This window comes from Ursus maritimus (assembly GCF_017311325.1).
Source record: "Ursus maritimus isolate PB19 chromosome X unlocalized genomic scaffold, ASM1731132v1 scaffold_X1, whole genome shotgun sequence".
Classification (NCBI taxonomy): Eukaryota; Metazoa; Chordata; class Mammalia; order Carnivora; family Ursidae; genus Ursus; species Ursus maritimus.
Window position 1 is genome coordinate 45,069,194 of NW_024423319.1, and position 27,338 is coordinate 45,096,531.

Below are 27,338 nucleotides of genomic sequence, written 5' to 3' on the forward strand. Positions count from 1 at the left end.
TCATTATACAATGGATAAAAACGTGGTGAGCAGGGAAGAATCCATGCTACAATCACAAATGGCTAGAAAAACAATCTATCCAAATGCTTATTTCAAGACCTATCTGAGAGACACATGGGAATCACTGGTTATTATTTGCACATCCAGCAAAATATATGTAAATTTATCGTAAATGCACATTAGGCAATTTCTTTCCTCAGGCTATAGAATTCATTGCTTTTGCACAAGTAGGGCATTTCCATGATGGGCGTCAGGCCTACTACATAGCCCATAGCTGCTGATGGAAAGAAATTCCACCTGCTAAACCTCTTCTCCCATGATGAAGACCAAAGTAGCATCTCTACATTTGGGCTAGCTCGTGAACCTCACAGGAGCTATTGCACAGCCTGCATTTGTTCAGGTCTATGCACTCACTCGTGCCAGACGTCATATTCCACCAGGAGAGTGAAGTGTTGGGGTCTCCTGAAGACTGCTGCCCTTGAATCTGGAGCAGATGGTTCTGCAGCCATCAGGCCACAGATTCTCAGAACCTGCCTCCTTGGGGCACCTGATATGAGCTCAGCCACCAGCAGGAAGAGCTGCGCAGAGAGAGATGGATCCAGCAATCACCGTGCTTTACTGGTGTAAGTAACTATGTGCCCAGCACCATGCTAGGCTCTAGGTTAGTGACAATGACACTGATTCAGTTGGGTCCTGATCAATACAACTTCATGTTATAATGGACTTCTCACAGCGCCTTTTACTTCTCCTTTCTTCTTCCTCCCTCCTCCGACAACAAAGTTGAAAACAGTAACAGGCGTCCTGAATTCATACAGGCATTCACGATCCGGCAGTAAGCACAGGGCAATGGGCTTGCTCATTTGTATCACTGACTGTTCTCGGGGATCTTGTGGTGAAGCATTCTCATCCCCATTGTACAGAGGAGGAAGCTGGGGCTCAGAGAAGGTCGTTAGCTGTAATACCTCTAGTGCCTGCTGGCTTTAGAAGGAAAGCAGCTCCAGGCACCTCTGGGGCAGGACCCACACTCACTGGGGTCAACGGGAGACCCCAGTGGCTTTACCTACAAGACAGCCAGGTCACCAGTCCCCAAAGCGGGAAAGAGGCAACTTGGATCTGGATGCCTTTGTCTCCCCACACCCCAGGGCAGTTCAGCCCCCACTGCGGGACCCACGCCCTCAGCGGAGTCCCAAACACCTGAAGGTGGGACCTGCTCTTCTGGAAAGGCTCTGTCTGCTTCTACAGAAAAGTCGTCAGGGGTCACCACATTGATGTTGGGTTTCTATGGCAACCGTGATGCAGGCTGGTCCTTTACAGCGGAAACGTATTTGCAGCCCTCCTTACCCCCCCCCACGTACCCCCCCCTTCCCCGCCCCGCTTTCCCTTGAAAGGAAAACACCATAACTCTTCAGGACACCACATGAGAAAGCATGGCAATTAGAGGCTCTAGCCTGGGACCTGGGCAACTGGTTTACAGTGAGACAGGAGGGGAGAATTATCAGTACACAGAAACCCAGGGAGGTGCCCCAGGGTTCTTGGAGATGAGCTAGCCCTAGGAGGGTGAGCATGTGAAATCAAGGCCATGTGAAGCAGTCTCTGTGGCAGAAAACCAAGAGATTGTTTATAATCACATGATGGAATGACCTAGGAACACAGAAAAATGTCATTTAAAGAAACATTCAGAGGTGCTTCAGGGTAGCAGCCCTAGAATGATACAATTATTCAATAGGCAGAAACCTACTTTCTGAACCATACAACAGTCTCTGTGGTGGAAATTCTTTTTTTTTTTTTTTAATTTTTTATTATGTTATGTTAGTCACCATACAGTACATCCCAAGTTTTTGATGTAAAGTTCGATGATTCATTACTTGCGTATAACACCCAGTGCACCATGCAATATGTGCCCTCCTTACTACCCATCACCAGCCTATCCCGATCCCCCACCCCCCTCCCCTCTAAATTCCTACTTCTTATGTTCCATAAGTGAGTGAAACCATATAATAATTGTCTTTCTCTGCTTGACTTATTTCGCTTAGCATTATCTCCTCCAGTCCCGTCCATGTTGCTGCAAATGTTGTGAAATCATTCTTTTTGATGGCTGAGTAATATTCCATTGTGGTGGAAATTCTTATCCTCCATTCCTGGTATTGTCTTCCATGTGGAGGGACACCCATGATGAAAGCAGCTCTACAGTCTTTATAATCCACTTCTTCTCTAGTGTGGGAATCACTTACCTCATTTGTGACTTTGCAGTGGGAAACCCACATCCCAGGCCCTCTCCCTTCAAAATTCTTGTAGCAAGCTGTCTTTATAGAGCACCGGTTTGCTCTGCTCTCAGGGGTGGGTAATAGAATCACAGCTCTTCTCCTGTTTTCTGTGTCTTGCTGGCCCCTCAACTATACCTATGGTCTGTTTCAAAATGCTTTTGTCTTAACCAAGAAACAGACTCTTGACTATAGAGAACAAACTGATGACTACCAGAGGGGAGGTGGGTGGGGGTGATGGGTGAGATAGGTGATGGGGATTAAGGAGTGCACTTGTCAGTGATGCTCACCGGGTGACGTATGGAGTTGTCGAATCACTGTATTGTACACGTGAAACTAATACGGCACCGTACGTTAACTGTACCGGAATTAAAATAAAAACTTAAAGGTTTAAAAGATTCTTTTGTCTTGAAGGGTCTCCCAAAGCACACTTCTTCTCCCCATCTGAGCTCTGAACCAACTAAGAAGTAGGACAAAAGAGTGAAAAGAACAATGCATCGACTCCATTGCTTATAAAGGTGATATTGCAGAAAGTGGCTTAGATATGCAGGCAACTGGGCTTCCTTTTCATGAACCCCAGAATTATACTGACTTGGCCACCCAGCAGCACTGCATGAGGTAGTCACAAAGGCCAAAGACTGCAATGCAGATCTCCCTGCTCTCTGGTGAAGGAGCCCTGTCTGTATGTGCTTGAAGAAAGTACCTTCCTTGCCAAAGGCTATCCCTGCGGCAGGAGAGTGTACCAGGAAACAATCCTTGAGAATCGCATTTCAAAGTGAATAAATAGCCCTTGTTCTGATCGCATACTCACCAAGGGATGTTCTGAAGATATGGCATTCCATGTGGTTCGTGGAGCCAACTGTAGCAACAGACTCTCAGCTCCTCAACACAGGAGATCGCAGTGGAAACTCATCTTACGAAGGGGGATTGGGGTTAGGTTCAAAATTCCAAGAGTGGGGTGAAAATTCATATACCATGGAAATCTCCTCTGGGAATCCCCTCAGGAAGGAACTGAAGAGATGTTCAGAAAACGATACCCACACATAAACCCACCTGCAGACCGTAGCCAAAACTGAAACGAAGTTCTACAAAGCCTTCAATGATCAGCAAATCCCTATTTTATCCGGTGATTACTGACCACAGAGAAAGAGGAAACATACACCCAAAACACATGTCTTGGATATATATTCCTGCTTAACAAAGTCCCCCAAACAATGGTCATTTATCATCTCTCAGGAGTCGGTGTGTTGACTGCGCTCAGATGGGTGTTTTTGTGTTCCAAGCGGTTTCTGTCACCTGGGGCTACAGTCATCTGGAGGCTCCACTCAGGGGTAGTGCGTGCCGTCCGGGAGAGCTCACTCACATGGATGGTTGGTGCTGGTTGTCGCCTGGGGGCTCAGTTGGGGCCGTTCACCAGAGCACCTTGGTTCTCCTTACAGAACTCTCCCTGTACAGGGTTGCCAGATAGAATCAGGATAGCCAGTTATATTTGAATTCCAGAGAACTAACGGACAATTTTTAGTCTAAGTGTGTCACATGCAATGTGACTGTTTATCTGGAATTGAAATTCAATTTGGTGTCCTTTGTTTTTATTTGCTAAATCGGGAAACGCCCGGGGGGAAGAACCTGTGAGTTAATGACCATTGGAGATGACACTCCCAACAGGGCAGGGCTGGGGAAAATGAGATCAGCCTGGCACTAAAGACAAAGCTGGTCATACCTGGTGTTGGTGGAATAAAGGGGAAACAGACGCGAGCGTACACATCGGTGCCAAACGGGCACATCCATTTTCCGAGGCCCGTATTATCATGGCTTAATAACGCGAATGGCGTTTGATACAGACGTCCTATTTCCACCAAAAAGGGAAGTTCAGGTGAGGCTTTAGGAAAATGATACCAGGGTGATTCTGACCTGCCATCTGCCTAAGGGGGCCCTGGCTAAAGGGGCAGGTGAGGTGCCCCATACATTTCTTGCTCTAGCGAGGAAATATAGCTAATGCTTATGGAGCAGATTGCATCACCACACCCAGTGGAACGTTCTTCATGTTAGTGGCCAGATTTAATCCTCAAGACAGCCTTGGTAGTGAGGTATTACTGCCCCCTCTTCATGGATGTCTGTGACTCTAAGTCACATGCTCCTGAGTACACAGATGGATGGCGAAGAAGTTGCTCAGCACCCCCACTTCCATGGATGGGACCCGGAAGCCTTGGCACCATTAGTTGCTGGTGACAGATCTTTAGAAAACGTATCAGGGTACCTACTGCTGAGGTGGTTAATCTCTGGTCTCTCTGTGTTTACCCTCCCTGCAGCAGGAAGCCAGGCTTGGTGCCCCTTTCCCTTGCCTCCAGGGAGGATTGGGTCAGGGCTGAGAGCAGAAGCTGCCTGAAGCCTGTGTTTCTTCCATCCTTTGTAAAGAAGTTGTGGTATCTATCTATCTATATCATCTATATCATCAGCTATATCTGTATCATCTGTATCTGTATCATATCTATATCTATCTGTCTATATAGAATTATTACTCACCCATAAAAAAGGATGAGGTCTTGCCATTTGCAACAACGTGGATGGACCAGAGGATAGTATGCTAAGTGAAGTAAGTCAGAGAAAGTCAACTACCATGTGATTTCACTTACATGCAGAATCTAAAAAACAAAGCAAACGAGGAAACAAACACAATGCAGAAACAGACTCATAAATACAGAGAACAAACTGATGGTTGCCAGGGCAGAGACGGTGGGGGGATGGGCAAGTGGGTGAAGGGGAGTGAGAGGTGCATGCTTCCAGTTATGGAATGAATAAGCCACAGGGGTGGAAGGTACAGCATGGGGAATATAACCAGTGATATTGTAATAGCATTGTACGGTGACAGATGGTAGCTATCCTTGTGGTCAGCATAGCGTAAGGTACAGACTTGTGAATCACTATGTGGTACACGTGAAACTAATGTAACATCATGTGTCGACCATACTTCAACAAAAAGAAAAGAAGGAAATCCTGCCCCCTCCACAAGAAAACTTAAACTTACGGTAAGCATTGGACTATTTGTACCTGTTATGGCGGGGAAGGCTTCCGAGGGCACAGGGAAGGAGAGGAAGGGAGATTTCTCCCACACAGAAATGAGGTCAGAGATCTACATGTCCCTCCAAGAGCAAGGACCTAGCACTGCTCCGTATGAACGCTTGTGGTGCTTCCATGGATGGTCCACTGAGGCTGGGCAACCAGTGGTGAGGCAGAGTTTCCTCTTTGTATCAAGGCGTCAGGGGGCCTGAAGACCCTGAGTCAGCTATGTGCGTGTCTTTTTTAAAGATTTTATTTATTTATTGGACAGAGAGAGTGAGGGAGGGAGAGAGAGAGAGAGAGAGCACGCACAAGTAGGCAGAGAGGCAGGCAGAGAGAGGAGGAGTAGCAGGCTCCCCACTGAGCAGAGAGCCCGACGGAGGGCTCGGTCCCTGGACCCCCGGATCATGACCTGAGCCGAAGGCAGATGCTTAACCGACTGAGCCACCCAGGCGCCCCTGAGTCAGCTGTGTTGATGGTCAGCTCAACCCTAAACAGTGTGGACAGATGAGTGATGATGGCAGGGGCCTCCCCCGGCTGTATCTAGATCCCACAAGTGGGACACTCACTCAACAACCCCTCTTGGTGATAATAATGATGGTGATGATAGTGATCATGATCATGATGAGGTAATGATGATGAGGAGGTCAGTGATGGCAGAAATGAAATCCTGCCCCTGCAGTGAAGGTACCTGGGTATGGGGACCTTCTGAATTGATTATTTTTCAAGCCGGCAGGTAGGGGCTCAGTCTGAGCAGGTGATTCTTCTGGGACAGATAATCTGGAGGGTAGGATGTTAATGTTCAGAAAAGTGATGTATGCAAGTGGTACTCTAAATTGTATCACCTTTAATCTTCACATTTATTTGAGTTGCCTATAATTAAAATCATAGTTCACAGCAGGGTGTAGGAAGTTAGGAGAAGCTGGGCAAATTGGGGAAACTGCTTTGTTAATGCCTGCTCAGTAAGGTAACCTGCATTTCACTAGAGCTTTCTCCCATTGTGTCCTGAAGCCACCAGGGCTCTGAATGTTCTAATCTCTCCTAAGTCCTCATATTTCATGCTGTCCAGGGTGTCGCCTATTTCTTTTATATAGCGAAATGTATTCGTTTTTAATTTTTTATTATGTTCAGTTAGCCAGCACATAGTACACCATTAGTTTTTGATGTAGTAGTGTTCAAGGATTCATTAGTTGCGTATCCCACCCAGCGCTCATCACAACACCTGCCCTCCTTAATACACATCACCTGGTTACCCCCCCCCCCGTAACCCTCAGTTTGTTTCCCGGAATCCAGAGTCTCTCATGGTTTGTCTCCCTTTCTGATTTCTTCCCGCTTTCTACCCAGATGTCCTGAAAGCTGCCTGGGTGGGTTTTCACCACAGCCCCTCCCTCCCGCCTTCCTGCTCAACGATGTTCAAGCTGCAGTTCAGGCTTTTGTCACCAGGTGGCATCGACGTACTTCCACCGTCAATTTCTCTGCAAAGAGGTTTGTTTATTCAAGGAGCAAGAAAACACAACACCTACCCTTAAGACCCAGCCTGTGAACCAACGAATAGAATATTTTAAATTCTGTCTGATAGAACTGATGGGTGTGAAAGAAGACTGTAAAAACAACAACAACTACAACAACAACAACAACAACACCTATACCCCAGGACATGCATAAGATGAAACACGGGTGACAGTGGTGCACTATGGCAGTAGGCGGCAGGTGGGCTAAGGGCAGGGCAGGACAGGTGGGAGGTGTCTGAGAGAGAATGGGGAGCAGGAGCAGTGTCTGGGCAGCCTGTACAGGCGTGGGGTGGTGGAGGGTGAAAGCCCTGATCTCTGGGAGGGACTCCCCACAGTGTGGACACGTCAACCTGCAATGAGGAAGGAAGAAATACATCGATAAAAAACGCGATATAGATTTGGGGGCAACAGCAATTGGAACTGCTTTAATGCACATATGAATTTTCCCAACAGAATCTGTATCTCAGTAAACCAACGATTCCAAAAATTTTCTTATTCTTTGCAAACTGCGCTGGGTTCCTCTGAGAAAGAAAAATGGAGATGGATGCCACTTGGTGGCCAGAGCTGGGATTGCAGCTCCGAGGCATGGACCAGGGGTCTCCGCAAGGAGGAGGGAAAGACGAAGTTTGTGATCTTGGTTGAGTGGTTTCAGCCAGAGTTTTCGGGAATGTTTCGCTTCGTGGCAGTAATTCCTCGGTGTGCATCATTTTCTGGGATCTCTAAATCTGAGATCAGAATCCATCCCCTGTGTGAACTGAGGATAGAGCTACACTTTTGAGGTGGGGTGATTGAGCCAGAGGAGGCATAGACACACACACACACGCACACACACACACACACACACACACACACAGACACAGAGTAATTCAATTTTGAAATCTACTTTGTTCTCCTATAACATTGAATATAATGAGTGCTTATGAAGTGAAGAATGTATGTGCACATCCATGTGCACTCTTGTCTTCATTGTCAAAAGGGACTTTTGGGTGAATACCCATGGTGCTACAGGATCAGGGGAGTGTAAAATGCTCAATTCTCAAGCCTTAGAAACTCATCTTCTTTCTTTTTTTCTTTTTTAAGATTTTATTTATTTATGTGACAGAGAGACAGCCAGCGAGAGAGGGAACACAGCAGGGAGAGTGGGAGAGGAAGAAGCAGGCTCCCAGCAGAGGAGCCCGATGTGGGACTTGATCCCGGAACGCCAGGATCACACCCTGAGCCAAAGGCAGACGCTTTAACGACTGCGCTACCCAGGGACCCTAGACACTTGTCTTCTAAAAGCAGTCCTGCTCTGTGTCCTCTAGAGAGGGCGAAGGATGCAACCTCATTCCCATCCTGCCATTTATCTGGAGAGGTGATGTAGGTTCTGTGAACCTGAGCTTTGCCACCTGTGCCGTGGGACTCAGGAGACCTTTGTCACACAGCTGTCCCAAGGGGAAAATGAGAGAACCTGCTCAGGGTCTGTGGCATGTAGTGGGACTTCAAGGGCCCTTTAGAAGTTGAAACGTAGCAGTAGGGGCTGGCTGAGCTTCAGGGCTAAGGCAGGCATGGTGAAAAGGTATTTCTCATCGTTTCTCCTAATGAAAATATAGATATCTTTAGGAAGGACGCAAATATTTCTCTGATATGCCTTGCGTTTAAAGTCTTAAAGACAGAAGGATCCCTGGTTTCTTGGGTGAATCAGAAGCTTATAAGCAATGCTCAACATCAAGCTTCTCGGCAGACCCCAAACCAGCTCCCTGTGCTGGGAAGACGGGCCTGCTTATTCATTTATTGTGTGTTTGTTCCTTTGTTTTTTATTGAAGTGCAAGTGACACCCAATATTACAGTAGTTTTAGGTGTACAACATAGTGATTCAACAACTATGCACATTACAAAATGCTCAGCGCTGTAAGTGTAGTCACCCTCTGTCACCATACACAGTTATTACAATATTATTGACTCTGTTCCCTGTGCCACACTTTTCATCCCCAGAGCTTGTTTGTTTTATAACTGCCAATTTGTATCTCTTAATCCTCTTCCTGTATTTTGCCCATCCTCCCACCCCTCCCCTCTGGCAACCACCAGTTTATTCTCTGTATTTATGAGTCTGTTTCTCTCTTGCTTTGTTTGTTCATTTGTTTTCATTTTTCAGATTCCAAATATAAGTGAAATCGTATGGCATCTGTCTGTTTGTCTGACTTGTTGTACTTAGCATAATGCCCTCTAAGTCCACCCATGTTATTGTGAATGGCAAGATTTCATCCTCTTTTTGTGGCTGAGTAATATTCCATTGTGCGTGTGTGTGTGTGTGTGTGTATACACAATACATGTAATACACCCCCACACATGTATGTCACATCTTCTTTATCCATTTATCTATCGCTGGACACTGGGTTGCTTCCATATCTTGCCTGTTAACAATTAATGATGCAGTAAGACAGGCCTGTTTTTAACTCACCTGGTGACCTCAACGATAGGGCACATCAGGGCAGCAAGTTGTGGTGTTTGCCTAACTGCTGCTCCTGGACTGCTCCATAGGTTAATACATTTTACAGGAGTATTCTGGACTAGTCCTGGAGTCACCACTGCAAGAGTCTTCAGATCATGCATTATCCAACCGTGTCACACCAGAATTTCAGCCAACTGCTGTCTCCCTGAGAGGGAGAAAACCAAGATTTACTAGCATTTCTTCAACATACAATTGCCCGTTCTTTCATTCACGAATAAGTACGTATATATTTGGGCTTAGAACCCACACCGTCCATCGAAAAGCGTTTCACTAATTTTGTAGTGTAAATAAGAGGGTAAGAAGGAAAGAGCGTAAATCTGGAAAATTCAAGGGTTAAATCTGAGACAAAATAACTCCTTCACATTAACTTTTAAACTTGCTCAGACTTCAGGGCGTTGAAGATTAAAAAATAATCCCTCCTCTGACCCCTAATTCCCATGCAGGCATAAGCCGCTCACTCTGTCTCTCCATCTCTCTGTCTCTCCATCTCTCTCTCTCTTCATCTCTCTCTCTCACACTCTCTCTCTTCCCCTTCAAAATCAAAGTTCCAGAAAGAGATTTTTACATTCCCTGGTAACATTCTTCACTTCCCACTGAATCCTTATCTGACTACTTCTGTCCTCATGATTGCAATGACTCACTCTCACTAAGGCCACAAGCCACCTTATTCTCACTAGGTCCAGATTATTGTATAAATATATCAACATACTGACTATTAATTTTACTGACCTCCTCATAATGGTGCTGTGAGCACTGAATTTGACAATACATTAAAAAAATCTTGGTGATAAGAAATTTTAGCTGTATTTGTTCCATTTCGCGTATCTTTATTGACATTACTGTATCCACAGGCATGAAGAAAAGATAGGATATTGTCTGAGGATTATTCACAATGACATATGGGGTGTGGTGTACTGAGTGTGGTAGTTGCCTAGGACCCCATAACAAATCTCCACAAATTCTGTGGTTTGAGATGTCAAAAATGTATCCTCTCATAGTTCTGAAGAACAGAAGTCCAAAATCAAGGTGTCAGGCAGGGCCATACTCCCTCCCTCTGAAGGCTCTAGGGCAAAATTCATTCTCGACTCTTCCAGTGTCTGGTGGCTCCTGGCTTTCTGTGGTCTGTGGCAGCATAACTCCAACCTCTGCCCCGTCTTCACATGGCCTTCTTCCCTGTGTGTGAAACCTGTCTCTTGTTTCTAAGGACGACAGTCATTGGATTTAGGGACCACTCTAAACCCAAGATGATTTCATCTCAAGATCCTTAACTACATGCGCACAGACCTTGTTTCCAAATAAGGTCTCACCATATGTTCAGGGCTTGGGGTTTGGACATATCTTGTTCTGGACATAAATCAATCAACTACAGCGATACGCAGGTTAAAACAACTAACATGAGCTATTACCTTGTGTATAGAAATATGCAAGGGGCGCCTGGGTGGCACAGCGGTTAAGCGTCTGCCTTCGGCTCAGGGCGTGATCCCGGCGTTATGGGATCGAGCCCCACGTCAGGCTCCTCCGCTATGAGCCTGCTTCTTCCTCTCCCACTCCCCCTGCTTGTGTTCCCTCTCTCGCTGGCTGTCTCTATCTCTGTCGAATAAGTAAATAAAATCTTAAAAAAAAAGAATTAAAAAAAAAGAAATATGCAAATACATGCATATGTGCATAAACACATAAATACCTGTGTAAGAAAGACGATAATGCGCTCGGGAAGAATATAATGTAGAATGAAACATTCAGAGGCTGTCTTTGGGTTGTATGTTTTGGGGTGATGTTTTCTCCCCCTCACTTCTATATTATCTACTTTACCTAAAATAAATACCAATTGCTCTTGCAACTACATATTTAGAAAAATAAATAAATAAAACGACAGGGAAGCAAGTGCATTCTTAGCCCACCCACAGGGAAACCTCCAGAATGACCCCCCTGCCCTAGGCGTGTGGGGAGGGTCGTGTGGGGGTGGGTGTCTTTATGATAATCACCTGTGACCAACAAAGAATAAACAGACCCTAAGAGGGAAGTAAGCCATTGAAGGTGTTATCAATAGAGATGTTAAAAGGACTTAAGTTCCCTGGTTAGCTTTCTGCAAGAGACCGACCCTGAAGGCCCCCCTTGGCAACCCTATTAGGACCCCTCTCACTCCTTAGAGCTTTTTCTGTATCTTTGCTTAACAAACGTCTATCGATTTACTGAGAAAAAAAAAAAATCAAACCTTTAGAATAGGAACGTAGTTGAGGGACAGTAAGGAAGGCAAGATGCCTGGGAAGCTGCTTTCTCAATATAACAAGATAATTTCCCTCCAAATTTCAAACCACAATGCTTGTTATCAATATTTTAAATTCCTGCCTATTAAACTAGGGGTAAAAAGTTGTACTTCAGTTTGATTTTATTTATTCATTTATTTTTTTTTGCTGTGCCTTAATAAACGGTGAGGTTGAGGGTCTTATCAGATGAGAAGCAGTAGTGTACACTGGAGAGATGTGGGGCACAGCAGCCACACAGAATCCGTTCAGATCTCTGTCTTGTGATTTGCTAGCCTTCCCTCGCTGTGCCTCAGTTTCCCAAAGTTTAAAATCAGGCAACAATAGCTCTTCCTCATAGGCTCTGCTGAGGATGAAATGAGTAAGTATAGGTTTAGCACATACAACACGGTGGGGTGCACAGGGAGCCAGCAGTATTATTAACTATTCTTACGATTATCATCATACCAGAATCCACCAGTAGTGTTTTTCCTAGTGAGTAACCACCTTGGGTATTTAGCAGAGGAGGGTTCTAGGCAAAGCGTTGAAGTGTGTGGACTGGTTTCTCCTTACTGCTTATAATAAAATGTGAGAGAAGAGATAAATCCAATGAGCTGTTAAGCAAAAAAAAAAAAAGAAAGAAAGAAAGAAAAGAAAAAAAGAAAAAGAATTGGGCCTTGAAGATTTGGAACGTTCTGAGCTTATCTATATTATAAAAGGCAAGATAGCGTGTTCAGGAGAGAACACCAAGGGTATGGCTGGGAAATCACTCCAGGAAGAGATTACTTGTGGATTTAATCAGCCATCTCAGCTGAAGCCAGAAGTGGAGATGTAGAAAACCTAACAGACCCATAACCAGCAAGGAAATTGGAGCAGTAACCAAAAATCTCCCAACAGGCAAGAGTCCAGGGCTGGATGACTCCCCAGGGGAATTCTACCAAACATTTAAAGAAGATTTAATACCCATTCTTCTGATGCTGTTTCAAAAAAAAAAAGTTGTGATTAAATGACAGTGTATAAGAGGTGATCTAACTGTACTTGTTAATGAACTCTTAGGTGACTGAGGTCCAACTCTTGAGTACTGAATTTGATCGGAAATGCCAAATTCATTACATATGAAATAATGTTAAATTAAATTAAATACCAGAGTTCTATCATATTGTACATCAACCACTTTATCCAACAGTTTTAAAATCATAGATTCTTGGGAAATTCTTGGGAAAGAACACCCGGCAAAGGGATCCCCACCCCTATTTATTCAGCATTTGGATGGGTGTTAGGAATAATAAGAATAGACAATCACAAAAAGACACCAATAATTATAGAGCACGTAGTAGATTAACAGATAAAACTCTTGGTTAGCATCAGACAACCAGCGAGTAATGATTCCCAGGGTCAAATCCTGGTCATTTCTGATCCCACACTCGATGCCCCTGACCCCTGTTCATAACTGAGAGTTCTTCTGTGTTAGGCTAGAGGCCAGCACAGGGGAAGGGACGCACCCAATGTCCTGTGGTCAGTTAATGAGTCAGGCAACTGAGAAGCATGTTTGACGACTCCCATCTTCTGTCTAGCTGACCTGTTCCTATTCTGTGCTCTTCCATACTATTTCTTCTTCCTGGAGCACAGTAGGAAATTGCTTCTAGTCAAGCTAGAAGGAAAATAGGGAGACAGGAAAGCACGTGGGAAAAAGGAAATGATGAGATGGGACTGAGGCTACTTCTTGCCGCTACATTTCCAGATGTGGTCTTGTTTCAACTCTGCTATCTTATGGGACAGAAGGGGCAGGGTGAGCTGGGAGTAACATTTATCAAAGCCCTACTGTGTACCGGACATTCTTTGAGAGTTTCTCCATTTTTTTCTTACAACAAATCCGTGAAGAAGGCACCCTTAAAGTCCCATTTTAGAGAAGACCAACCTCAGACTCACAGAGCTATGTAAATGTTCCTCAAACGGGCCAACTGGCAGCCTCCCATTTAGACGATGGATTTCCAGGCCTTAAGTCCCCATAGTGGGAACTTCCTTGAAATGGAAACTGGGTGATGTCATGCCATGACATGGTGTCATGCCATGACATTGGGCATGAAGATGATGATGGGCACAAAATCCTGCCCCATGGGCCAACAGGCCTTGGCATGGGGACACATAGACTGGCTGATTCCTGAGATGCTGAACTGGACCCAAGGAAGCAGCACGAACTGTTGCCCTTTGGAACGGGAACCTGAGTGGTAGGATTTTAACATGGACATAACTATCATATGCTGGTTGGTTGGTTGGTTTGTTTTTGTTCCCTGTTCAATCTCGTGTAATCCTAATAGCTTCACTCAAGAGCAACAATTATGCCTGTTACTCAGACAATGGAACTAAAGTTAAAAGAGTAAGCAACATGACCTAAGAAACAACCTTATAAATTACTGCTCCAGAACTCAAAACCTGGAACTGCACGGACTAAGCTTTTCGCTACTCTGTCCTGTAAGCTGACATTTGATATTCCTCGAAGCATTATTATTCAGTTGCTCTTTTTAAAACAATGTGCTAAAGTACTTTCTTAAACGCTAGAAATCATTACAAAGTATAGAATGCCGTCTGTGCAGCAAAAATTAAAAATCAAAAGGCATGTGGAAAGCACTGAGAAACTATTTACAACTTCTATTCAGATACAGTGTTTATATCCTCAACGTATGAAATACTCTTCAACGGTAGAGATGGGACAATAATATCAAGGGGGAATGTACGTATAAAGCCATATAGATCGCCAATAAACACTTGGAAATATGCCCCAAGAAACAAATGAAATGAAATGAAAATGAATCCTATTAAGCCAAATAGAGGTTGTTAAGTGTTATGTAGAATATGATTGCGCTCTGCAAAATAATATGTATCAACATGAGTGTACAAGTATGTGTGTGATTGTAAGTAGGTGCATTACACACAGAGGAAAATTCTGGGAAACAGGCACAGATAAATTAACAGAGACTGTCTGTGTATTGCGGTGAGCAGAAGGTGGGAGAGAAGGGAAGGGCAGAATAATTTCAGTTTCTAAATCAACATCTATATGTTGTTTCATACTCGATAAACAATGAAAGCTATTAATTGGTAATCTGACAATGTTAATGAGATAAAGCTTAGTAAAATGGGAAAATCTGTAAATTGAGTCACAAAATGGTAGTGCAGGAATACATTTATTGACTCAGACATATGTTCATATACTGTTGCAAAAAATAGCACATTAAAAGAATTCTTTGAAAATAATTCAAACAATTCAATGTATGCATGCTGGTGAGGGTTAGAGGATATTTTTATTTTCAATTTCTGTAGTGTTTAAAATATGAAAACTTTACTGAATAAAAGATTGGAAATATAAGAGGATTGTGCACTGATAATAGATATGATGCTTTTATATTCATCGCCTTGGAAATATCTTCCCAGTATAGGTTTCATGGGTAAAGGCACAGATTAGAACAATTTATTTGACAGCGCTTGCGTGCGTGCGTGTGTGTGCGCGCACGTCAGTGTGCATGTGACTGTATGCATGTTTCTATGTCTCCAGCTTCTTTACAGTAATTGTGCACATTAACTCATGCAGCTTTCTCTTCAGTTCACTTAGAGGCTGGACTTCCAGCCCCAGGGCTTGAAGATCCCATGATGGATATATTATATATATAGAGAGAGAGAGAGAGAGAGAGAGAGAGAGAGAGAGAAGGCAGGATAAGTGCCTCTGTGTGGAAGAGTCCAGAGAGCTTTGGCCTATACGATGAAATCAGTGCGTTTCCCACACTCCCCCCACATCCCCTATGATCATTTGGTGACATCTATCTCCATTTTCTCAGGGTTCTCTTTTTCCCACGGAGAAGGCATGGATTTTAGACACAGAAACAAAAAATTTCCTTTCAAGGTACATGGTGAAACGGTAAGTACACTCTGGTCCAACTCTCTTTGAAGAAGTCACATGTTTATGAAAAGTCGGAGAGGACAGATACTTAGTTTTGTTTCCTGCTTTCTCCTGCATCTACATTTCATTATTTTGTTAACATGTATTGGGTTATTTTACTGTCTGCCAGGCACTGTTGTCCATTCCTTATCTGCATTCCAGCCTTCCCTCTCTTGATCTCTAGACCTGCCTAACTGGAAATGTTCACAGGGAGCAAGATGGATGTTAGCGCCCACCCACCTCATGGCATAAAGAAGCATGACCTCAAATGGACCCCATTCCAAACGAGTTTAGTCCAAGCTTGACCCTGACTCCTGAAATCCCAGCATCAAAATGGAAAATGACACAGCTGAGTTGGGAGAAGTTGCAAAGTTGGGAAACTGAGGCAACTTGTAACCCAAACATTTGTTCTCTTGCGTAGAGCTAACAGACTATTGCCTTTTCCTGATGGGATCTCTCTTAATCGAGAGTGAAGGACAAGGCAGCCATTGTGTGGTTTCACTCTTGGTTCTTCTCGTGGGCCTGAACTAGAGGTTTTGCTTTCCCCGTTACCCTTTTGTTATTCACAGTGGTAGATTTCTGTACCGTATATCTGTCTGCGTTATTCCTAGGAGGGTGGTTTCTCCCATGTAGTCCATGAAAGGGTCCATCTGAGAGGACATGAGATTCCTGCGACATGTAAGGACTCCTCCCCCAGTTAAGGGGGCCTGCCTGTGCCTGGCTTCTTCTTGCTGTTCAGGACTCAGCTCACATATCACTTCCTGAGAAAGAGCTTCACTGAAAACCCCATCTATAGTAATCTCTGTTCCAGTCACTTTCTACTCTACTTATGTATTTATTGTCTTCAAAGCACAATTCCTCATATGAAATTAATCTGCTCATTAATTTCTTTGCCTACTAACTGCCAGCTTCCCCAAACTAGAATGAAAACTCCAGAGACCCGGCCTGTCACTTTCTCTGTGCTGCGTCCCCAGCAACACATAAATCATTAGTAAAATATTACTGAAATGAAGGACTTCTTGTCTATTTGACACACTGGAGCAGATAGGCATTTAAAGTTGAGTGGCAGGAATAGCTGACGACAAAATTAGATACCAGAGGATTCAAAAAACTTTAAGTCTTTGTTGCAAATCTAACAGCAACACTTTTCGAACTTGGTTGAATACCAGAAGCAATTGAAGAAATTACTCAGAGGGCAAACACTTCCCATCCCACCTCCCTGGTGTCCGCTCAGCAGAGCTAGGGTGGGCCTGGAATCCAGAAGTTTAGTAGGCACTCCCTGATGATTTTGATGAACAGGTCCATGGACCACAGTTGGAAAAATCCTGACCTAAATAGTTCACATTTGTGTACCATTCGTTCAATGTCTAGCACGCAGAATTCTGTGATATCTGGGTTGTCACAATTCATGTAATGACTCAAAAGTGCTCTGGTACTTCTTTCCCACCTAAGAACACAGATTGCTTTCCCAGATGGGATCGCACTTACGCTCCGCAACATTCCTGGGTGGTCAGGAGGATTGGGTATTGTTATCCTACTGTATAGATGGAGCAGTATATTAAACATGAATTTTTATTTATATGCTCTGACATCTGAGGCCTTGTTGCCACTGGAAGGGCTGTCCCTCCTAGGGCTAGCTGATCCCTCTAAATAGTAAACAACTGGGCCATATGCAAACCAACCATCTGGAGCCCACCCCCCGCCCCCACCTCCTCTGCTGGGCTCTCAAACTCATCAACGATATCCCCCCCTGCCCTAATCACCACATGGCCCAGGTACTGGACAACGGGAGACAAAATCTTATGCCCCAGATCCCACTGAAATTATTCAAACCAGCTAATCTCATGCTTATCCTGCCTTGCCTATTCCTTCTTAGAGAAACCATGGTGAAAATTCTTGCCCTTCATTTCTTCTTCTCTCTCTGCCCCTGAGGGAACCTGGTGCTTCCCCATGTGGTTGGTCTCTGCATGGCGTGGCATGACCCTTCCTCTTAACAAAGGTGAATTACAAACTATATTTCCATTGGCAATCATCTCTTGATCTGTTGGCCTCATCATATCTGAAGAATAATAAAACCAACATTTTAAAGCCAACTGGTAGGAGGGTAGTGACTTCCCTAACATGTTTCGAGGATGACACCCTGATCTCTTCATTCTTGCTTCAATAACATGTCTGGCAAACTCAACACCACACTTGCTTTTTCTTTATCATTCCCTGTTTCTGGGGTACAGAATCCACATCCTTCTCTGATGTTACACCAAAAGTATGTATACGAGGATAAGAAAGCACTATTCCAAAATCCCTTCCTGCATACTCTTGCGACATGGAAGGTCACACATCATGTAAATGTGAACTTACTCCTGCTTGTTGTTATTTTTCCAAGTAGTCTTTTTGGTAGTTATGCTATTGTATTAAAGTCAAAGGCATTGCAATGACAGGATAAAGGTGGGAGAGTTGGAATGGGGAGCTAATACTGGCTGAGGGCCTACCAGGCATCACATGCTGCAGGTTGTTATTTTCAGCCTTCTTCCTTAAAATCACCAAATGTTACTATGAGGTGGGCTTCATTACTTCCTTTCGGCAGATGGGGCTCACAGAAGAAAGCAAATGCTCATTGAGGTCTAAGAAGGTTTCAAAACGGACACAGAGGCCAACTTGAATGGGTTTCTGCTGGCCAATTTTGAGGCATTCAGAGCATCAAAATAAATGAGAGTAAAGATAGTAACCTCTAAAGCAAACTAGGAATCAATGGGTCATGTGATATTGATAAGCACATACATACATACATACATACGTAACTAAATAAAGGAGAAGGTAAAGCTCTACCTTACGGTCATATGCTCAATAATAAACATGAAAGGAATGAACAATTAGAAAAGCAGCATTCAACAATTACCACAGGAATAAGGGATTCGTGAAAGAATCATAAATGCATGCTTGGTCTGTACCAAATCCCAAAGCAGTCACTGAGCCTCAACAGTACTCACGTTTGGACAATAAAGGGTGGGAGGGTATGAAATACTTAGGGAAAATCTGTCCAAAGATATGCAAGATCTGTACACTGAAAATTAAATATTAAATTTAAATGTTTAATTATTAATAAATATTAAATAATATTTCTGAGAAAAATTTAAAAAGACCTACATAAGTGGTGAGACATACCATTTGGGGGGGGGTCTGAAGATTCACTCAGTATTGTTAGGATGAAAATTCTCACCAAACTGATCTATACATTTGATGCAGTCTCAGTCAAAATCTTACTAGACATTCGTAAAGAAGTGAACAATCTGTCTCTAGAATTCTTGAGGCAGTGCAAAGGAACTAGACTAAGGAAAACAACTTTGAAAACGAAGAACCCAAAGTTAGAGGAAGCACACTCCCTGGTTTAGAGAGTCATTGTAACAAAGTAATAAAGAGAGTGTGCTATTGACATCAAGAGAAAGAAGTAGGTCAGTGGCTCAGGTGAAAGAACCCAGAAATAAGCCTGCACATACACGAAAAGCTGATTTTTGATAAAGGTTCACAGGTAAGTCGATGGTGTGTAACAAATAGTCTTCAAAAACTGGTGCTGGAACAAGTGGATATTTACTTGTATCGGAATGGATTTTGACCCATGTCTTGCACCTTATACAAAAGTTAGTTAAAATGGGCTCGTAGGTCTAAGTATAGTACCTAAAACTGTAAAACTTTTAGAAGAAAACCCTTTTGACCTTGAGTTAGGTGAAGATTTCCTGGGTATGACACACCAAAAGCACCATCTGTGAGTGAACAAATTGGTAAAATGGACCTCTTCAAAATTAAAAACCTCTGCACTTTCTAAGATAATGTTGAGATAATGAAGTGAAAAGCCATGGGCTGAGAGAAAATATTGGCTAATCACATAGGGATAAAGACCTTGTACCTAGAATATAGAAAATCTGTCTAACATCAGTAAGAAGAGATTGATGCCAGCAAGATGGCAGAGTAGGAAGCCATAGAACTCCATCCTCCACAGAGGCAATGATTTAATAAACATACATGGTCAACGGAGGCTTAGTGGAAACCCCAGAAACCCATTAGTAAGTCACATTAACCCCAGGAAGGCTCAAAGTTAAGAACAGTCACATTGAGATGGGGGTGGGGAGAGGGTGGGGGATGTGTTAAATCAAAGATGACAGTCTTTTCCCTCAAACCAGCACAGGTTGGCATAAGTGAGAGGAAAAGCCCACCTCCTGGCTTCTCCATTAAGAGGTAAAGAGAAGAGTAGAACATGCTTCCAACGTTCAGACATTTTGAGGGACTGCCCAGGGGACTGGTTGCTATCTCACCTGACTTGGAGCTTCGATGGAGGCACTGGCACACTTTGGATGCCTAGGGGCCCCCGAGAAGAAAAAGTGAACTCAGCTGCACCAGAAAACTGGCAGCGCCACAGATGGAGGCCAGTACAGCTCACCACAATCAGAAGAAAGTATGCAGCTGTGGAGACATTACAAGTGATGTAACAGAAATAAAAAAAAAAAGTGCTGAAGGAAATGACTATGAACAATTATAAGCACATGGGATAATCTAGAAGAGATGAATAAATACCTAGAAGCATACAACCCACCTTGACCGAGTCATGAAGAAACAAGAAATCTGAGCAGATCTAGAACTAGTGAAGAGATTGTAGCAGTAATCAAAAGCTCTCAAAAAAGAAAAGCCCAGAATCAGATGGCTTTGCTGGAGAATTGTACCAATCATTTAAAGGAGAATTTACATCAGTCCTTCTAAAACTCTCCCCAGAAACTGAAGAGGAAAGGACACTTCAAAACTCATTTTTTGAGGTTGGCATTATCCTGATACCAAAATTAGACAAAAATTCTACAAGAAAAGAAAACTAGAGACCAATATACCTGAGGAATATCGATGGAATAATCCTCAACAAAATATTAGCAAACTCAATTCAACAACACATTAAAAAGATTATACTTTTTGACAAAGTGGGATTTATTCCTGAACAATACAGTAGGAAACAATAAAGTAGGAAAACCAATCAATATGATACACCATATGAACAGAATGAGGGACCAAAGTCGTGACCTTCTTGATACAGAAAATGCATTTTCAAATTTCAACACTCTTTCATGTCAAAAAACACTCCATGCTAAAATTATGAGTAGGAGGAAGTTATTTCAACATAAGACCATATATGAAATGACTGCAGCTAACATTATTCTCAATAGTGAAAAACTAAAAGTGTTCCTTGTAAGAGAAAGAACAAAGAAAGGATACCCTCTTTTGCTACTTCTATTCAACTGAGGACTGGGAGTCCTAGCCCAAGCAATTAGGAAAGAAAATGAAATGAAAGACATCCAGTTTGGAAAGGAAGAAGTGAAATTATCTCTGTTCACAGGTGACATTATCTTGTATGTAGAAAACTGTAAACATTCCACAACTACCAAACACATTCCGCTAAGTTGCCTGGTAGAAAACCAACACTCAGTTGTGCTTCTATGTACTATCAGTGAACAATCCAAAAAGTAAACTAAGAAAAAAAAGCCTCGTTTTATATCTCATCAAAAAGAATAAGATATTTAGAACTAAACTTAACCAAGTGGGCAAAAGACTTGTACAGTGAAAACTACCAAACCATGCTGAAAGAAATTAAAGAAGACATTAACGAAGGAAAAGGCATCCCATGTGCGTGGATTGGAAGACATGAACTGTTGAAATGTCCTCACTACCCAAAGTGACCTACAGATTCATTGCAACCCTTATCAAAAGCCCTATGGCTGTACTCCTTTGATTACTGCAGCTCTGAAGAATACCTTCAAAACTGGGATCGTGATATCTCCAACTTGGTTCTTCTTTTTCAAGATTGTTTTGGCTAATTGGGGTCTTTTGTGATTCCATACAGATTTTAGGATTGTTTGTCCTAGTTCTGTAAAACAAAAAAAATGTTGTTGATATTTTGGTAGGAATTGCATTAAGTCTGTAGATTGTTTTGGGTAGTATGGACATTTGAACAACATTGATTCTTCCAACCCATGTGTGTGAAAAGATGCTCAACATCAGTAATTATCATGGAAATGCAAATTAAAACCAGAATGAGATATCCCCTTTATACGCGTCAGAATGGCTACAATCAAAAACACAAGAAACAATAGGTGTTGGCGAGGATGTGGAGAAAGAGGAACCCTCGTGCACTGTTGGTGGGAATGCAAACTGGTGCAGCCACTGTGGAAAGCAGTATGGACATGCCTCAAAAAATTAAAAATAGAATTACTATATGATCCAGCAATTCCACTGCTGGGTGTTTACCTAAGGAATACAAAAACAGGAACTGGAAAAGATATATGTACCCCTATGTTTATTGCAGCATTATTTACAATAGCCAAGATTTAGAAGCAACCCGAGTGTCCATTGATAGACGAATGGATAAAGAAAAAGTCACACACACACACACACACACACACACACACACACACTGGAATATTATTCAGCCATAAAAAAGAATGAGATATTGCCATTTCCAACAACATGGGTGGACCTAGAGGGCATAATGCTCAGTGAAATAAGTCATTTGGAGAAAGACAAATAACATATGATTTCACTCATAGGTGGAATTTAAGAAGCAGAACAAAGGAACACACAAAGAAAAAAAAAAGACAAAAATCCAGACCCTTAAGTACAGAGAACAAACAGATGGTTGCCAGAGGTGAGGTGGGAGGGGGGATGGGTGAACTAGGTCATGGGGATTAAGAGTTCACTTACCTTAATGAGCACTGAGAAATGTATAGAATTGTTAAATCATTGCACTGTACAACTTAGACTACTGTATCATAATTATATGTCAAGTTTTCAAATAGCATGTTTTTGCAGAAATAGAAAAAAAATCATCCTAAAATTTATATGGAGTTTCAAAGGACCCCCAATAGCTAAAACAGTCTTGAAACAGATGTACAAAGCCGCAGGCCTCACACTTCCTGAATCCATAGTATATGACAAAGGCACAGTAATCAAAATAGTATGGTAACGGCATGAAGACAAACTTATAAATACATAACCCAGAAAGAAACCCTCGTGTGTATGATGAAATGATCTCTGACAAGGTTACCAAGGCTACACAATGCAGAAAGGATCGTCTCTTCAGTGCACGGTGTTGGGCAAACTGAGTATCGACAGGCAAAAGACTGAAGCTAGACCTGTACCTTCCTTCCACCATATACAAAAATTAACTTAAAATGGATCAAAGACTGAAATCTAAGATTTGAAATTATAAAAGTCTTAGAAGAAAACATAGGGGAGAATCTTCATGACATTTGATTTGGCGATGATTTCTTGTCTATGACACCAAAGTCATTGGCAACAAAAGCAAAAGTCATCAAATAAGGCTACATCAAAATTAAAAACTTGTGCACAGAAGGAAACAATCAAGGGATTGAAGAGGCAAGCTACGGAATGGGAGAAAATATTGGCAAACCGTATATAAGAGGTGAATATCCAGAGAAAATATTGGCAAACCGTATATAAGAGGTGAATATGCATCTACCATATTATCATATATATATATGATGTCCTACAAGTGAACAACAACAACAACCTCAATGGTCCCATTAAAGTATGGGCAAAGGATTTGTACAGACATTTCTCTTATGCAAATGTACAAACGTATAAGAAGCCTATGAAAATACGTGTAACATCTCTGACCACCAGGGAAGTGCAAATCAAAGCTGAATGTGATACCGCTTCACAACCGTTAGGATGGCCAATCTCAAATAAAACAGAAAATAGCAAGTGTAGGCGAGGATGCAAAGAAAATGGAACCTTTGTGCACTGTTGGTGGGAATGGGAACTGGTGCAGTCACTATGCAAAACCATATGGAGGTGCCTCAACAAACTACAAATAGAATGATCATGTGATCCAGCAATCCCACTTCCGGTGTATACCCAAAAGAATTGAAAGTGGGGTCTCAGATATTTGCACGCTCATGTTCCTCACGGCATTATTCCTAATAACAAGGAGGTGGGAGTGACCCAAATGTCCATCACAGGACAAATGGATTAAAAAAGTGAGATATACCTACATTGGATTATTATTCAGCCTTAAAAAAAGGAAGTTCTGTCGTGTCATATGCTACAGCACAGATGGACCTTGAGGACATTATGTTAAGTTAAATATGTCAGTCACAAAAGGACAAATGCATGGTTCCATTGATATGATGTATCTAGTCAAACTCTTAGAAACAGAAAGTAGAATGGCAGTTGCCAGGGGCTTGGGGACGGAGAAAAGAGAAGCTGTTGTTCAATGGCCATAGAGCTGTAGTCTTGCAAGATGACAACTTCAAGAGGCCTGTTGTGCAACAAGATTCATATGGTCAACGGTATTGCACTGTACAATTAAAATGATAAGACGGTAAATTTTAAGCTATGTTTTTATACCACAATTAAACAAATGTCTGTAAGGAAGAGACAGTTCAATAAATAAATGGGCAAAAGATTTGAACATACACTCCATCAAAGAAGACATAGGAATAACAAATAAGCGCATGAAAATATATGCAACATTGTTAGTCATTAGGGAAATGCAAATTAAAACTGCAATGAGATACCATTACAACCTCTTGTAAATGGCTACAATTAAAAAGACCGACCACAGGAAACATCAGCACAGTTGTGGAGGACACACCTCTCATAGGCTGCTTGTAGAATGAAAAATGGTAGAGCCACTTTGGAAAGCTGTTTGGCAGTTTCTTACAATGTTAGCTTTGCATCTACCATATTATCAGGCCATTGCACTTCTAGCACTTATCCTGGAGAAAGAAAGCATGTGTCCGTGTAAAGACCCACACACAAATCCTAGTAGCGTTTTTCTTAGTAGCTTTTTTTTTTTTTTTTTTTTTTACCAGAGCCCCAAATGGGACACCACCAAATATCTATCAACAAGTGAATGGATATAACAATTTGTGGTATAGTCATATACTCGAATACTACTCAGCTATAAAAAATGAAGGAACTACTGATACATACAATAATACAGACAAATCTAAAAACAAATAGGCTGAAGGAAAGAAGGAACACCTCCTCTAACAAAGTAACACAGCCTTTACGGTTCCACTGATTCCAATTAAACAGAATTCTAGGAAATGAAAAATAATCTATAGTGGTAGAATATCAGTGGTTGCCTGGGGACAGAGCAAGGGGTGAGGTGGGGTGGAGGAGTAAGGCGAGGAAGCCTAACAGCACAGGACTGAAAATGTTATATCCTGGGAAAATAATCGTAATGTTCCTTAAGACTGCCCGGTTGTTTTACGGAATGTGGCTGAGTTATACTACAGCAGGGTAAGTTCTATGGTACTTATTATTTTAGAAATTATTAAATTCTTGTAACTGACAATTTCTAAGTTGTGGAGTTATTCTTAGAAAACATATCGTAAACCCTAAAGGAGTGATTGTGCCAGCAGCTGAAACGTCAGCAGCGTTCCTGCTCTGAGGCTATTGAATGCAATGGCCCGGTAGGAGGAGGTTCCCATGATCTCGTGGGACCAGGCATAGGTTAAGAGAAAACATATTGTAAACCCTAAGGAGTGAACTGTGGCAGCAGCTGAAACGTCAGCAGCGTTCCTGTTCTCGGGCTGTTGAATGCAATGGCCCGGTAGGAGCAGGATCCCACGATCCCCAGGGGCAGGGCATAAAGTTAGGAGCTATGAAAGAATGTAACCCTTTCTCCCCTTTCTGCACCTGGCGATTGCTAGCCCAAACATCTCGCTCCTTCCTTATCCCATGACTGACTCCCTGCGTGCCTATGCGTAGGGGAGAATGCAAGCCTGCTTCAAGATATTTGCCGTCCCTTTGTACTCCTTTCCCACGCTTGGAGCCATCTGTCCTTGCTTTTCTGATAAAAAAAAAAAAAAAACAACAAAAAACAAAAAACAAAACCAAAATAAAAGCTATGTGCAGGATTCAGCTGCTGCTGCTCTCCCTTGCAGAGGCAGCCCTGCATGGCAGCTCAGATTGGTGTCTGAGAGCTTTATTTCAGTGCGCGACGATACAAAATAACACTTGCAAAATTTCTGGATTTAAACAACTGATTGTAAAATGGATAAAATGTGGCTGCCATGCTAAAATCTCAAATTGCCAGGAAGAAATTCTAACCAACTGCAGAAATCTACATCCATCTGAGAGAAACATGGGAATCTCTGAATAATATTTATAAAGTGAGAACAATTTAGGTATATTTATTCCAAATGTATATTGAAGGTCAAGTTCCTTCCTCAAGCAGGACAATTCATTGCTTTCATCAAAAGATGGCGTCTCTAAAATGGGGCTCAAGGGTGACTACGCAGCCTGTAGCTGCTGGTGGCATGAGATTCCACCCGCTAAACCTCTTTTCCCATGATGAGATCGAAGTAGTTTCTCTACTTTGAGGCTGGTGTGTGAACCTCACAGGAGCTATTCCACAACATGCTTTTTTCAGATCTATGAACTCACTTGAGCCAGGATTCATATGCCAATAAACATGTGAAATGTTGGGATCTCCTGAGGACTGCCGCCCTGGAATCTGGAGTAGAAAGTTCAGCAGCCATCAGGACACAGAACCTCAGCACCTGCCTCCTCTGGGCTCTTGATATGAGCTTGGCCGCCCACACCAAGAGCTGCGCTGGGAGTGACATATCCAGCAATCACCACGCTTTACGGATGTAACTTTGTGCCGGGAGCCGTGTGAAGCACTGGTCTAGTGACAATGACACTGATTACAACATAGCAGCCACGTTATAATGGACTTCTCACAGGGCCTTTTTCTTCTCCTTCCCCTGTCTAGCTCCTGACAACAAAGGTGAAAAGGAGTAAGAAGTGGCCTGAATTCCTACAGGCATTCATAACCCCGCAACAAGCACAGGGCCATGGGCTTGCTCCTGTGTATCACTGACCATTCTCAGCGATCCTGTGGGTGAAGCATTCTCATCCCTGTTCTGTGGAAGGAGAAGCTGAGGTTCAGAGAGAGTCAGCCACCCCTGCCTTTTAAAAGAAAGTAGCCCCAGGACACCCCTGGAACAGGACACCGCACTCACTAGGGTCAGGTGGGACCCCAAAATCCCATCCATCTCTCTAAGAGATGGCTGGGACACTGTGTCTCAAAGCAGCCAAGAGGTGAATGGACCTGGGATCCCTTTGTCTCCCCACGGCCCAGGTTGATTTAGCCTCCACAGTACGCCACACACTTTCTGATGAGATCCAGATAACTGAAGGCGGGAACTGCTCTTCTCCCCGGCTATGTCTATCTGTAAAGTCTATGATAAAAAGTCATCATGTTCACCATCAGAACATTAGCTTTCTATGGCAACCATAATGCACTGGCTTGTCCTCTGTATCAGAAGTACCTTGGCATTGCCCTTTTGCCAAAAACAAAACATCTTGGCTCTTCAGACCACTGGCTGAGAAAGCATACTAGAGGCACTAGATTTGGACCCAGACAATTGGCAGAACTCTGCTCAGTGTTTTGAAACAAAACGTGTCCCTGTCGTCAAGGATTTTGTGCGCTTTAAAAAGAGACACTATGATATGCTAAATGAAATAAGTCAAAGACGAATACCATATGATTTTACTTACATGTGGCATCTAAAAAAAAAATAACAACCCTGAACTTGTAGATACAAAGAACAGATTAGTGGTTAACAGAAACAGTGGCGGCGTTGGCGGGGGTGGGGGGGGAGGAGGAATGGGGGGGGGAAGGAATTGGATAAAGATGGTCAAAAACTACAAATTTCCAGCTATAAAATAAAGAAGTCTTGTGCTGTGATGTATAGCATAGTGACTATAGTTTGCAATGCTGTATGGTATATTTGAAAGTTGCTAAGAGAATAAATCCTAAAAGTTTTCATCACAAAG

The 27,338-nt window shown here is 42.8% G+C and overlaps 1 protein-coding gene across 1 annotated transcript in view; it reads left to right on the forward strand.

Moving 5' to 3' along the window:
* The first annotated feature begins 4,086 nt into the window (after positions 1-4,086).
* NXF3 (nuclear RNA export factor 3) overlaps positions 4,087-27,338 on the forward strand; it is a 66,170-nt gene continuing 42,918 nt past the window's right edge. Inside the window, exons 1-3 of the mRNA XM_040628748.1 lie at positions 4,087-4,134; positions 4,411-4,514; positions 6,663-6,803. Of these exons, the coding sequence (XP_040484682.1) occupies positions 4,087-4,134; positions 4,411-4,514; positions 6,663-6,803 (293 nt within the window). The remainder of the gene's footprint in view (positions 4,135-4,410; positions 4,515-6,662; positions 6,804-27,338) is intronic.